Source organism: Choristoneura fumiferana, chromosome 26 (genome assembly GCF_025370935.1).
Source record: "Choristoneura fumiferana chromosome 26, NRCan_CFum_1, whole genome shotgun sequence".
In the NCBI taxonomy this organism is placed as follows: Eukaryota; Metazoa; Arthropoda; class Insecta; order Lepidoptera; family Tortricidae; genus Choristoneura; species Choristoneura fumiferana.
In genome coordinates this window covers 5,985,862-5,998,808 of record NC_133497.1, presented here as the reverse complement: position 1 = coordinate 5,998,808, position 12,947 = coordinate 5,985,862, and the positions used below count along the sequence as shown (strand labels likewise).

Here is a 12,947-nt window from a genome sequence, read left to right as displayed (position 1 = left end):
ATTATCAATTATTACATTATTCATATTTTTTTAGTAATTTGTAGCCAAAGTGCATCCACAACGATTCCATTAAGCCCAAACACGGCATGGTTACATTGTTTAATACAGAGTTCTGGTGCCTACTATCCTTCGGGATTCAGCATCAGATCAGTTCGAAAAAAACATTACCTCAAAGCTTCTTCTTCGTCGTTTATTCCCTCATTTTACTTACCCCTTTAGGGGGGAATTTTATCCATTTCACTTACACAGATAATTTTTAATTGTTATCGAGAACTTATACAGCTATTTTCATACTTCTAAGTCCAAAAAAATTTCCATACAAACTTTACCCCCCATTTTACCCATTTAGAGGGGAATTTATCCATTTCACTTACACAGATAATTTTTAATTGTAATCGAGAACTTATGCACCTATTTTCATACTTCTTAGTCCAGAAATGAGAATAATTCCATACAAACTTTACCCCCCCATTTCACTTCTTTAGGGGGGAATTTTATCCATTTCTTATTTTTTTTCTTATTTTAACGTTTATTTCAGGCTCTTGTCCCATATACTTCATGTTAGTAACAGTATTATAATGATAATGTTAGTAGTTTAATTAATTGCGATTGAATTACATTTAAACAAAACAATAAAAAAAATAGGATGTCAGAGTTCTAAAATTAAAAATAATACAATACTAATAACAACCTATTTAGATTTACCTAGATAGATAATTTTTAATTGTAATCGAGAACCTATACACCTATTTTCATATTTCTCTAAAGTCCAGAAATGAGATATACCATATAAACTTCACCCCCCTATTTCACCCCGTTAGGGGATGAATTTCTAAAATCCTTTCTTAGTGCTCATTTATCATTTACATCATAAAAAAAACCCTGTACCAAATTTCAAGTTTCTAGGCCCAGCGATTTGGGCTGTGCGTTGATCTTTATGTCAGTCAGTCACTCCGTTTCTTCTTTTATATATATAAAGATCATCATCATCATCATCCCATCCTATATACGTCCCACTGCTGGGCACAGGCCTCCTCTCAGAACAAGAGGGCTTGGGCCATAGTTCCCACGCGGCCCAGTGCGGATTGGGATTGGGATTTATAAAGATAGATAATGACTAAATTATTTTACCGATGAAGCATACTTAATGATTTTCCATCCTAGTATTTATCTGGATAACTTAGTATTAATCGTGCTCTCTCAGCATCAGCACCCCTCCTGCAGATGTTTTGACATTTAGCATTAAATGATAAAGTTCCACATAATCATTATATCATAAAGAATATTAAAATGTCACTCATTTAACCTCTTCGTCGCCACAAAACAAACGAAACATTGATAATTAAACAAAATGACGCGCTGTACGCCACAGAAAAACCAGCGACAAATCAACTTGACTTTTAATTCAATTCCAGAAGGATTAATTTCGAATTGAATGTTGGTCATGTATATGTCGGCGGCCGATCGTAAAATCCACCAGATCACGAAATTCCTAGGCATATCGTGAAATGGCGCCATTTCATGTTATGCCTAAAAGTTGGCCCGGCATATCGCGATGAGCGGCCGGCAAAGTGCTAGTACCGATATGGCGGCGTTTCATGATGGAATTTCGTGATCTTCCTACACTGGCCAAATCATGAATTAGGGGCGTTTCATGATATGCCTAGGAATTTTATGATCTGCCTAAACGTCACTAGGCAAATCTTTAAACGGTGAGTTCTGAACAATATGGCGGATGTCCCTTAGCCAAATCATGAAATGGCGCCATTTCACGATATGCCTAGGAATTTCGTGATCTGACGGATTTAACGATCGGTCGCCAACATAGATGACCGAGGCGTGTGAGGCATTCCATTGGCTGTCACGACTTGATGTACTAGCGGTGAAGAGGTTAAACTTTCGATGTGGAAGGGTGAATTGATGCAATATTGTGTTTTTGTATTACAAATTGCGATTCGATGCTGATAGACGTGACTTCACCCTTAAGACCCGACTATGCTCGATGTAGTGTACCATCACGCATCTCACTGTAAGTTACTAATCCCTAACGTTACATGTAAAATTATTTAAATATTTAACCTTTTTCTATATTTAATATGAGTGAGTCTCACGGTAGTTTCATGTTCAAAATTTAACCTTTTATTGGGACAGACCTGCTAAAGTTGGCTCTTACAACTACCACTACTTTTTGCCCAACGACTTGTCTTATAACTTAATTTTTACATATATCAAGTCGTATATTAAGTATATTTTAATAGCGCATTCAATGAAAATGAAAAATGAAAATGAAAATAATTTATTGCATAAAACTTTTAAACAAGAGTCTACGGCTCTGGATCCTGAGCTAGGACTCCCTGTGTTACAGGATCCAGGTAGGAAATAAGACCGGTTAATACATGTGCTTCGTGGAGGACGTAAGGCGGCGTAAAGTAAGATATAAATTCATCATTTAAACTCTTCATTTTAATTTACTCATCAAAAATGATTTTGTACCTTTCGGCGTCGAGACCCTTGGTCCGTGGGGCCCTGGCGCTCTGAGTCTCTTCAAAGATCTATCGAAGAGACTCAGAGATACCACAGGAGACCGAAGAGCTGGCAGTTCCTCGCTCAACGCATCAGTCTTGCGATCCAGCGGGAAATGCTGCCAGCATCTTTGGTACCATGCCGCAGGGTCCATTTTTAGATTTAATATAATTTTAGTTTATTTAATTTATTGTACATAATATACCTTTTTTATACTTAGACAGCTGATAAACACTTCATCTTCATCAAAAATTAATTCACCGGACTGAACTCATGAACATTAATTGGCGGGGTTTCATGACAGGCGCGAACGGGTAACCATGATTGGTTCGTGCTACGCCGTGCGCGCGCACTGGAAGCTCATTGGTTAACTTTCGAGTGCGCGCGCTTGACGTCGCACGGTCCGAATTAAACTCATGAATTTATTCCCTTTTTTTCATAACTTTAGACGGAATTAAAATACGAGTTTACATGAAAAAAAAATTAACGTTCTCATTTCTGTCGCGTTTAATCTGTATTATCTTATCAGTAAATATTCAGTTGGTTGCATCAAACGCTTTCTTATTTGTTCAAAGCCTAACTATAACGACTCTTTAGACTTATTTTTTTAACAATAGTTTGGACATCATTTGGCAATTTAAAAAGTTACTTTACCGCTCAAAACACTCCCATTTATTTCCATCAAAGGGCTGCAAATTAATGTTTGCCATCGTAATTTTTCTCACTTCAGTTTTGTTTTCTAGTTGATTTTTGCAGTGTTTAACCAGCAGCTGCTGCTAATAACTGGCCTATCAAAAACAATCAGTGCAGTGTAGTAATTAATAATATATAAATAGTGATAGTTATAGTGTAAGTGAAGTGTGGTGCAGTACCAGCAACGGACATCGAGGTACGAACATTTGGTCCTATTCGAGTCGGATCGGGTCGCGGACGTTAAGTGCAGTGTTGTTAGCGTTATTAGTGCAGTGAAAAGTGGACCGTATTGGATTGCATTAAGGACTAAAACTGAGTAAGATCGTTTCAATTATCTCGTTAATGGACTTTCGTAATTTGTTATTTGGCCGCTCTGTTCAAAGTAATGTGTCAAAGACTTGTAAAATTTTAAGAAATTGCTCTGTGGACTTAGAATAATTCGTTAACTCAAAACACTTGTAAAATTTCAAAGAATATTTGAGACTTAGAATAATCGTGAATTGTGGACTTAGAGCGATTGTGTTTAGAAAAAGACTTGTCATATTTTAGTTGTGGTTAGGACTTAGAAAAGTTGTGCTGAATATCACTTAGCAGTTTTAACAGTGAAAAAGACTTAAGACAATTGGGTGACACTTTTTAACTGCAAATATGGAAGACTTATACGTATTACAACTAAATACTTTGTCACTTATTGCTAAAACCACAGCTAATCTAAAAAAATGTCCCAAAGCAAGGCTGACAAAAGGGTATTTAAAAGGAAGGTTACAAAACTTAGATGGTTATTGGGATACATTTCAAAAAACACATAGAGATATTATAAAGGCCTCTACAGAAAAGCTAAGGGCGGAACATGAATACTTCAGTTCAGAGATATTTAATCAAGGAGAAGAAGAATACCTTAATGTTAGGGGAGATATTGTGGATCTTTTAGAAAACAGTGCACAACTAATTAATAACCCCGAAACACAATCCTTGGTTCAGCAGTGTCAAGATGTAAGGCTACCAAAGATAAATATACCACTCTTCAATGGAAATTACAATGATTGGGGGACATTCAAGGATTTATACACATCTCTCATTCATGAAAAGAGTTCATTGAGCCCAGTGCAAAAGATGCACTATTTGAAGAGCTGCCTCACTGGAGAAGCTGAGCAACTGTTGAAGCATATAAGCATTTCAGATAATAATTATGAAGTGGCATGGGAACACTAACGCACCGATACAACAATAAAAGAATTATAGTTAATGCCATATTAAATAGATTGTTGGGTCAAAAGAAGTTAAGTCTTGGATCTGCTAAAGGAATCAAAGAGCTTTTAGATACAACAACTGAATGCCTTAATAGCATGAAAAACAATAATGTGGATATAACTAATTGGGATCCTATTATCATTCATTTGATGATTAACAAATTAGACTCAGAATCGCACAAACAGTGGGAAGAAAGTTTAAAGTCATTAGCCGTAGACAACTTGCCTACTTGGACAGCATTCAGAGAATTTTTAGAAGGAAGATTTCGAGTACTAGAGATGATTCAGATTCAAACTATACATCCTATTAGAGAAAAACCACCTCAAGTTAAGGCAAAAACATTTCATGCATACACTCCGCAGCACACTAATACAGAATCAGATCAGGAATGTGCGTTTTGTAAAGAACGTCATTTCATATTCAACTGCAAGGAGTTTGCAAAACTGAATCCAGAAAAAAGATCACAAGAAATTCAAGAAAGAGGACTCTGCTTTAACTGCCTGCGACCTGGCCATAGTGTTAAATATTGTAGAAAAAGTACGTCATGTCTGCGATGTAAGAGAAAGCATCACACACTTCTTCATACTTCTAAGCCACACTCAAATGCATTAGAGAACCACGAGAAACAGAAGGAAGAAGAAACTACATCATCTGGCCCAGAAATAAACATTGTGTCTCACTTTGCCTCACAAAGCCATTCGACTCTTCTAGCCACAGCACTAGTAAATATCATGACAACTAGGGGAGTACAAACTGTTCGAGCACTCATAGATCCATGCTCTCAAGAGTCATTTATTACAGAAGAGACAGCTCGCAGACTTCAACTGAGACAAACAAGTGTAGACGGACAAGTAACAGGTGTTGGTAAAATGTCGACTTCCATAAAGCACGCGGCGGAGATACAAATTGTATCGAGAATAGATAACAACTACAAACTCAAATGCACTGCCTATGTGATTAAACAAGTTACAGAAATCCTGCCTGTCAAGAAGTTGAATAACGAAAACTGGCTTCAACTACATGGTTTACCACTGGCCGACCCTACTTATAACAACCCTGGAAAAATCGACCTATTGTTGGGTGTAAATGTCTATACTGACATTTTAATGAACGGAGTAATTAAAGGCAAACCGGGGTCACCATTAGCGCAACAAACTGCTTTAGGCTGGATCATATCAGGAGGAGCACCAGTTGAAGAGTTTGGAAAAAATGGTAAAATAGTCAGCATGCATTTAAGTGTAAATTTAGACAACATGCTGCAAAGGTTTTGGGAATCGGAGACTTTGGAGACAGATAACAAAAACACTCTAACGCCACTGGAAGTAAGAGCTGAAGAGATTTATGTGAAAACACTAGCAAGAGATCACGATGGAAGGTTCATCGTGGGCTTACCTTTCTCATCTGATACACCGATTCTACCGGAACAATCCCGAGAAATAGCAATGAAACGACTACACCATTTGGAACGAAAATTAGCCAAGAATACGAAATTAAAGGAGGATTATGACAATGTTATTAAGGAATATCTTACCTTGAAACATATGGAACCGGCGGACAAACCTAGTGAGAATAGTAACGCTGTTTATCTACCACACCACCCAGTCATCCGAGAGATTCCTTGCAAGAGAATTGCGAGACATCATCATGAGATGGCGAATGCATAGGGTATGCTTCGTGGCGGACATTGTAAAAATGTATCGCCAAATTAGAGTACAAAATAAAGATACTGATTATCAAAGAATATTATACGATTCAAACCACAAGAAGAGATTCAAGATTTCAAACTACTGACGGTCCCGTTGGGACCGCTGCAGCGCCGTTCCTAGCAATTAGAACTTTAAAACAACTGGCCAAAGAAGAGAAGAAAACTTTCCAATCGCATCTGAAATTATTGACAGAGACTTTTACATGGACGACGTACTTTCAGGGTTTGATGACGAGAGTTCAGCTATAGAGGCACATGAACAGCTGCAACAAGTAATGAGCAAATGTGGTTTTGATTTGCAAAAATGGTCATCAAACAGCCCAGAGTTTATGAACGCTCTACAACCTGAAAAAAGAGAAAAATCACCTACACTAGATATGAATAGAAAAAACTGCATCAAGACACTGGGCATCATTTGGGAAACGGACAAAGACAACCTAAAAGTTACACAGAAGCAGATTGATCATAAATCAATAGAACCTGTAACCAAAAGAACTATTCTCAGTCAAATTGCATCACTCTTCGACCCCTTGGGATGGTTAGCACCAGCAATTATTATAGCGAAGATGTTCATGCAAAAGCTGTGGCTGGCTAAACTCAATTGGGATGAAGATTTACCTGAAGACTTAAGGCTTGAATGGACTCGGTATCAGGAAGACTTATCTGTTTTATCTGACATAGAGATTGAACGGTGGACTGGCTGTAGTCAAAATACAAATATCGAGTTACACGGCGACACCTCCTACGTATACTGATACAAGTGCATAATCATAAATTTACAGGAGAGCTGTTCAAAGGTTCAAAAACCTGTAACTTTCTCATTTGGTGATATAACTTTTCAAAATTTTGCATTAGTTCCAAAGAAAATATTTGCTTTCTACCTGTATTCATGGAATTTGAATTTTTTTATAGTTTTTGAGAAAATTGCAGATACACTACTATACGCGTATTTTGCATCTTGTAGTTGTGCGGTATACTGAGCTAATTACCACTTGCTCCAGTATACGGCGTAATGCGTAGATTACTGATCTAACGATATTTTTATATTGTATATGAATTTTTAGATGAAATACTTATATGGCTTGCAATGAACAATAAAAGAATGCTCTTTTACCTTCATCTATTGATTTATAAACGTTTTTATCACTTGCATCATTATACGCTAACATTAGCATGCCACTTGTACCAATATACCGCTAGTAATGTTTAAAACGTGCTATACAAAATACAGAAATATACCTTTATAAAAACCTCACTTGAAATATAAATGGTTTTATTAAGAAAAGTAATTGTATTAAGTGCTTTAAATTAATGGAAGCACATTCAATGGATTCGTATTCCTGTTCAAATGTGTACTCATATTTTATTGTGAAAGGTTCCTCATGTGATACATATATCGCATCGCACCCATTTGTATCCACATAACGGTTTAGCTTTTTGTGCCTCTTCAGGGTCCGTACCCAAAGGGTATAAACGGAAACCCTACTACTTTATACTACTTCGCTGTCCGTCCGTCTGTCACCAGGCTGTATCTCATGAACCATGATAGTTAGACAGTTGAAATTTTCACAGATTATGTATAACTGTAGTCGATATAATATATATAACAAAAAATTGATCAGAATAAATATTTAAGGGGCCCCATACAACAAATGTTTTTTTTTGCCATTTTTTTGCTAATCCTAATGAAGTTGTATAGATGGTATGGAACCCTTCGTGCGCGAGTCTGATTGGCACTTTGCTTAAGACAAGCTTTGACATGAAATATTGAGTCAAAGTCAAAATATCTTTATTCAATTTAGATTGTAACAAGCACTTATGAATGTCAAAAAATTTACCACCGGTTCGTAAAAACCTCTGTTGAGAAGAGTCTGGCAATAAACCTAGGTATATTTTGTAAACAGATTTACAATCATATTTTAGTGATATCTATACATCACAAGTATTTAACACAACTACATATTTAAAACAGTTCTCAATTTGCTATTTGGAGTTTGCACTCGCCAATGCGGATCGGAATTATTTCCAAATTCCCTATCCATGATATAATCATTAATTTTAATAATACGCCTTATATATTAATGTCTTCTTGACAATACATTTAAATTTTGTGTCTGTTTCTGAGTCTTGGGAAACTTCTATAACTTCATACGGTTTACCCGTTTCGCCATATACATAGCCAGGTACCATTCTTAGGTGTGTATAAAAAAATGTGTATAGGGTGTTATTAAAACCCTGTACTATACTTTAAACCACATTAGGGCTACTAATTACTAATATGGTCCAAGTAGAAAAATACTGTGATTCGAAAAAAAAAAGTTTGTATGGAAGTGGAGTCGCAAGAAGACTTCTAATTTCGATGTTTTCCACTTATATCGTATTAGTAATCAGTAGCCCTAATATGGGTTACAGTATAGTACAGGATTTTTTTATCAACCTGTAGGTATATTGAAATTTACTGTTCTCATTTTAATTTACTGTTTTCTTTTTGGGGATGCTCAACTACCAAAATGCAATGTAATACTGCAATGTTATATTTCTAGCACGCGTACATGTAGGTATAGCCGAGGAAATTGAATCACGTACTGGTACTGGGGTGGAACCGTTGTACTACAATGTTATGTTGACATCCCATACATTTGCCAAAGAAATCATAGCGAAATAGATCACGAAAAGGTTTCACATTGGATTTAGTTTCCATGACTGTCTATGAGAAATACGGCTATTGTGGTCTTGCCAAACCAAAACATGTTTTTTTTTATATATACTATCAAATTATGTGCTCGTAGAACAGTTTAAACGGTCCGCACGCAGCGACGGCTAGCGCGTACACTGAGGCAACTGCCAGTTACACTCGACTTCCCGCCCCGCGACAATATCGGTGCCGCGTATAGTGGTGCATGTCGGTTGCCTCAGTATACGTTGTACCGATTAGCAAAACGGTGTTAGATGCATTCATATACTCACTTTATTTCCAAAACTAATAGGAATATCCGTCCAAATTTTTTTGTGTAGGTAAATAAGGAAATATTAATCCACAAAAATGCAAAAAACTAAAAATCAGAAATTTGTCACTTGTACCAGTATACGTAGGAGGTATCGACGGTTCTACAGATGCTTCAGAAGCTGCTACTCAGCAGCGGTATACCAGAGTGATTTACAACAATGAATCTCCATGTAAAATGACATGATAACAGCCAAAACAAAGTAGCGCCTGTAAAAACAGCTGTCCTTACCTCGTTTAGAGTTATGTGGAGCCACCCTACTTAGTAAATTGATGAAACATGTCATGGCTGTATTGAACATAAAGTTACATCAAAAGGGCAGACCTCTTGAGGGGAGGTTTGACCTTAAAGGAGGCCTAGTAAGTTATTCTTTGAGTAAAACAATAAGACTTTTAACAATTTTTAATTAAAAATTGAACACAAAAAATAACAGGCCTAGTTGACAAATAAAAGTAAAAGTATTACGAGAATCTCAGGTAGTAAGTTCAAGCGATTTTATTGAGAGGTGGTTCTGATTATTCGGTCTCCCTGGCCTACACTTCCCTGGAGTCGGAGAGAAGAACCCGGAGCGAAGAGGCTGGCCACAGCAGGGGGCGTGGTCCAGCTGAGTGGTCGTCGGTGCCGAGGTCAAAAGGGCCTTAGGGCGCAGGACGAGCAGCCTGGACAAGTGTTCCACGCCGGAACGATCAGGGTCTTGGACGAGCCAGGAAGGATGTGCAGTACTCCGGAAGTTAAGGCCGTCAGGGCTTAGTGTCAGGTTAGGCGTAAAGGAGCCGCCTGAGCCGTGAGAGCTGTAGCCGAACGGAGCTTTGAAAGTTGTAGCCGTGCAGAGCGGAGAAAGCTGTAGTCGTACGGAGCTTGTAAGCCGTACGAAGGTTTGTAAGCCGTACAAAGGTGTAAGCCGTACGAAGGTTTGGAAGTTGAAGCCGTACGGAGGTGCCTGTAAATTAGGTGGTGTCAGTTGTGGTCCAGTGCTAGATTGTTTGCCAGTCACTCCTCTGCAGCGATGCCCCAACTCTTAGGGTGTGCTGAATTGCAGTGAGTGGCAAAGACAATCATACGGAGTTAACAGGCAGGCAAAGGAAAGTGATTCTAGTTTTATATAATTATTTAAAAAAAAACAAAAGGTAAAATAAATAGCCTAAGTGACCGTTAATATTTGAAATACAACAGTTCACTAAATAACCGTTAGAGGATTACATTTGAAATTAAACGTCACTTAGCTGAGTTTGAATTTATTTTAACACCGGTAAGCATCCGTTGCATAAAAGTAATAAGCATTAACATAGGTTCTGAGTTTATAACAACGGATGAGAGAAATTAACAAGTGTTAAAATATTAAGTATAAGAAATGTTTGAAATAAAAGATTCCCTGGCCAGGGGAAGCTTCAGTTCAATTACACAAAGTTAAATTATAAAGAAAATAATTATAATAAATACACACAGAAAACACAAGAGTTAAATATCGGAGAACTTACCAAGTCTGGCGTATGGAGCTTTCGAGAGAGCTGTTTAGTGTAGTGTGAGCTGTTGAATGTGTGTTTTACAGCTGTGCTTCAGCTTTTAAGGGCGAGAATATTACAGTTAGAATTCCCCGTCACAGCTGATCGACAGCACCCCCCTTGGCGACAAAAACGGTCAAGGGTGAGTTGGTTATGATATATTTAGTCGTACAAACTCGTGTAGTAAATGAGTGTAATAAAATGCCTACTTTTATAAAATAAATAAGTAAATAATAAATAAATATTAAATACATATTATAACGTAATTAAATGAGTCAAGAGAAACTACGGTGGCGACCTCTAGAGTTCGTCCGTCATTCTGCTCAGAGATCCTTATTGAGGAAAGCGCCATCTAGCTTACATTGAGCTAACTACGATGTCAGCGATCGCCTGTGTGCATCGTGACAAACATATGCATGGTGTGACTCAAAGGTTGTATTAGCATGGATAAAGGTGATCCAATCGATGGGTACCTTTTGTGAAAAACAGGGTTATTGAAATAAGAAACAATTTGGATACTCACTGGTTATATATTAACACGAAAGAAAACCCGGCAGACCCAGCATCCAGGGGTCTTTCACCGAGCAATCTAAAAGAAATGAGCTATGGTGGAGAGGGCCAAAATTTCTGCACCAACCCGACTTCACAATGCCTGAAGACGCATACCTGAAACGGAATTGGAGAAACGAGTCTCAGTAAAGTGTGCTGCAACTAACCTAGAAATAAATAATGAAAATCTTACCTTCCTGAAGAAGTATTCGTCCTTGAAGAAGCTTCTGGGGGTTGTTGCATATTGCCGACGATGGCTGAAAGTACTGAAAAATGAAAAGAATTTAAGCAAGCATGTAACCTGTGACGAAAGAGATGAAGCGCTTACCATATGTTTGAAGATACCCAAGGAATAGAATTTCCCGAAGAAATTACCAACCTGAAAAATAAAAGGCCAATTAAGAAAAAGCAGCCGGTTACTTCCATTTGCGCCCTTTCTTGATGAAAAACACATACTGAGACTTGGTGGAAGGTTAAAACATGCTGACATAAGTAGAGAGCAAAAGCATCCAATTATTATTTCTAAAGACAACTTGCTCTTGCCTGCGTTATTAGACGATGCTCACAAAAACACACTTCATGGAGGACCTCAACTGATGACAGCCTACCTGCGAAGCAAATATTGGATTATCCGGGGAGTTCTGCCATCAAGAGCTTCTATAAAAAAATGTTTAAGTGTGCAAGATACAACATACAAAATAATAATCAGATGATGGAAGCTTACCTGAAGTTCGGGTTAAACCCTCGCGACCTTTTTAGTAAGCGGAGTAGACTTTGCAGGCCCAATCTCTTACCGCATGAGCAAAGGACGGGGAGCCAAAACCCACAAATGTTACATCGCCTTGTTCATTTGTATGTCGACCAAGGCCATACATTTAGAATTAGTGAGCGACATGACTACCGACGCTTCTAGCATGTTTTAAGAAATTTATCTCCAGACGTGGACATTGTAAAGAGCTCTGGAGCGACCATGGCACCACCTTTATCGCAGCAGAGAAGGAGTTAATAGCCGCAGCAATGGATGATAAAAGCACCAGATGGAAATACATACGCCCGCTGCGCCTAATCAGGGAGGACTGTGGGAAGCCGGCGTAAAATCCACGAAATATCATTTAAAACGCTTGTTAGGGAATTCGACTTTTACGTTTGAAGAGATGTACACCGTCCTCACCCAAATTGAAGCATGTCTCAACTCGCGTCCATTGACACCATTGGGTGATGACTTGAACTACTTAACTCCAGGACATTTTCTAGTCGGAGAACTTTTGAATTGCTTGTCCGATCGCCCTGAGCAACATAGCAACTTGTCTATCTATCGAGATGGCAGTTGACACAACGTACGGGTCAGAGATTTTTGGAATAAGTGGCAGAGTGAATAACTATCACGTCTGCAATTGCGTCCAAATGGCAAACTCCGAAAGCCAGAGCTAGATTTGGATGAGCTCGTCTGATTAAGGATGCACGATACCCTGTGTCCACCTGGAGAGTTGGTAGAGTGCTGAAGAAGTATCCTGTCCAGACGGATGACACGTATCTATGACATACGCACAGCTTCGGGGGTGGTTCAACGATCTATTACCAAGCTGTGCCGTCTTCCAAATTAGTGCAAGGACACGTTGTCTTGGCGCGGAGAATGTTGAGAATTAGTACCAATACTGCCGCTAGATGGCGTCTGTCCCTAAAATAAACTAGCTAATGACATTCCGTTTAATTCACTGA

The 12,947-nt window shown here is 38.2% G+C and overlaps 1 protein-coding gene across 1 annotated transcript; it reads left to right on the top strand.

The window, feature by feature from the left end:
* The first annotated feature begins 5,336 nt into the window (after positions 1-5,336).
* On the top strand, positions 5,337-6,927 carry LOC141443119 (uncharacterized). Its single transcript, XM_074108330.1, has 2 exons — positions 5,337-6,030; positions 6,395-6,927. Exons 1-2 carry the CDS (start codon positions 5,337-5,339, stop codon positions 6,925-6,927), a joined length of 1,227 nt encoding a protein of 408 aa, XP_073964431.1.
* The last annotated feature ends 6,020 nt before the right edge of the window (positions 6,928-12,947 follow it).

Excerpts from the sequence above, each read along its gene's own strand:
- LOC141443119 (XM_074108330.1), top strand. The coding sequence starts at position 5,337 with ATGTCGACTTCCATAAAGCACGCGGCGGAGATACAAATTGTATCGAGA. Across the intron at positions 6,031-6,394 it reads GGAACCGGCGGACAAACCTA|GGTTTGATGACGAGAGTTCA; the intron begins GTGAGAATAGTA and ends ACGTACTTTCAG.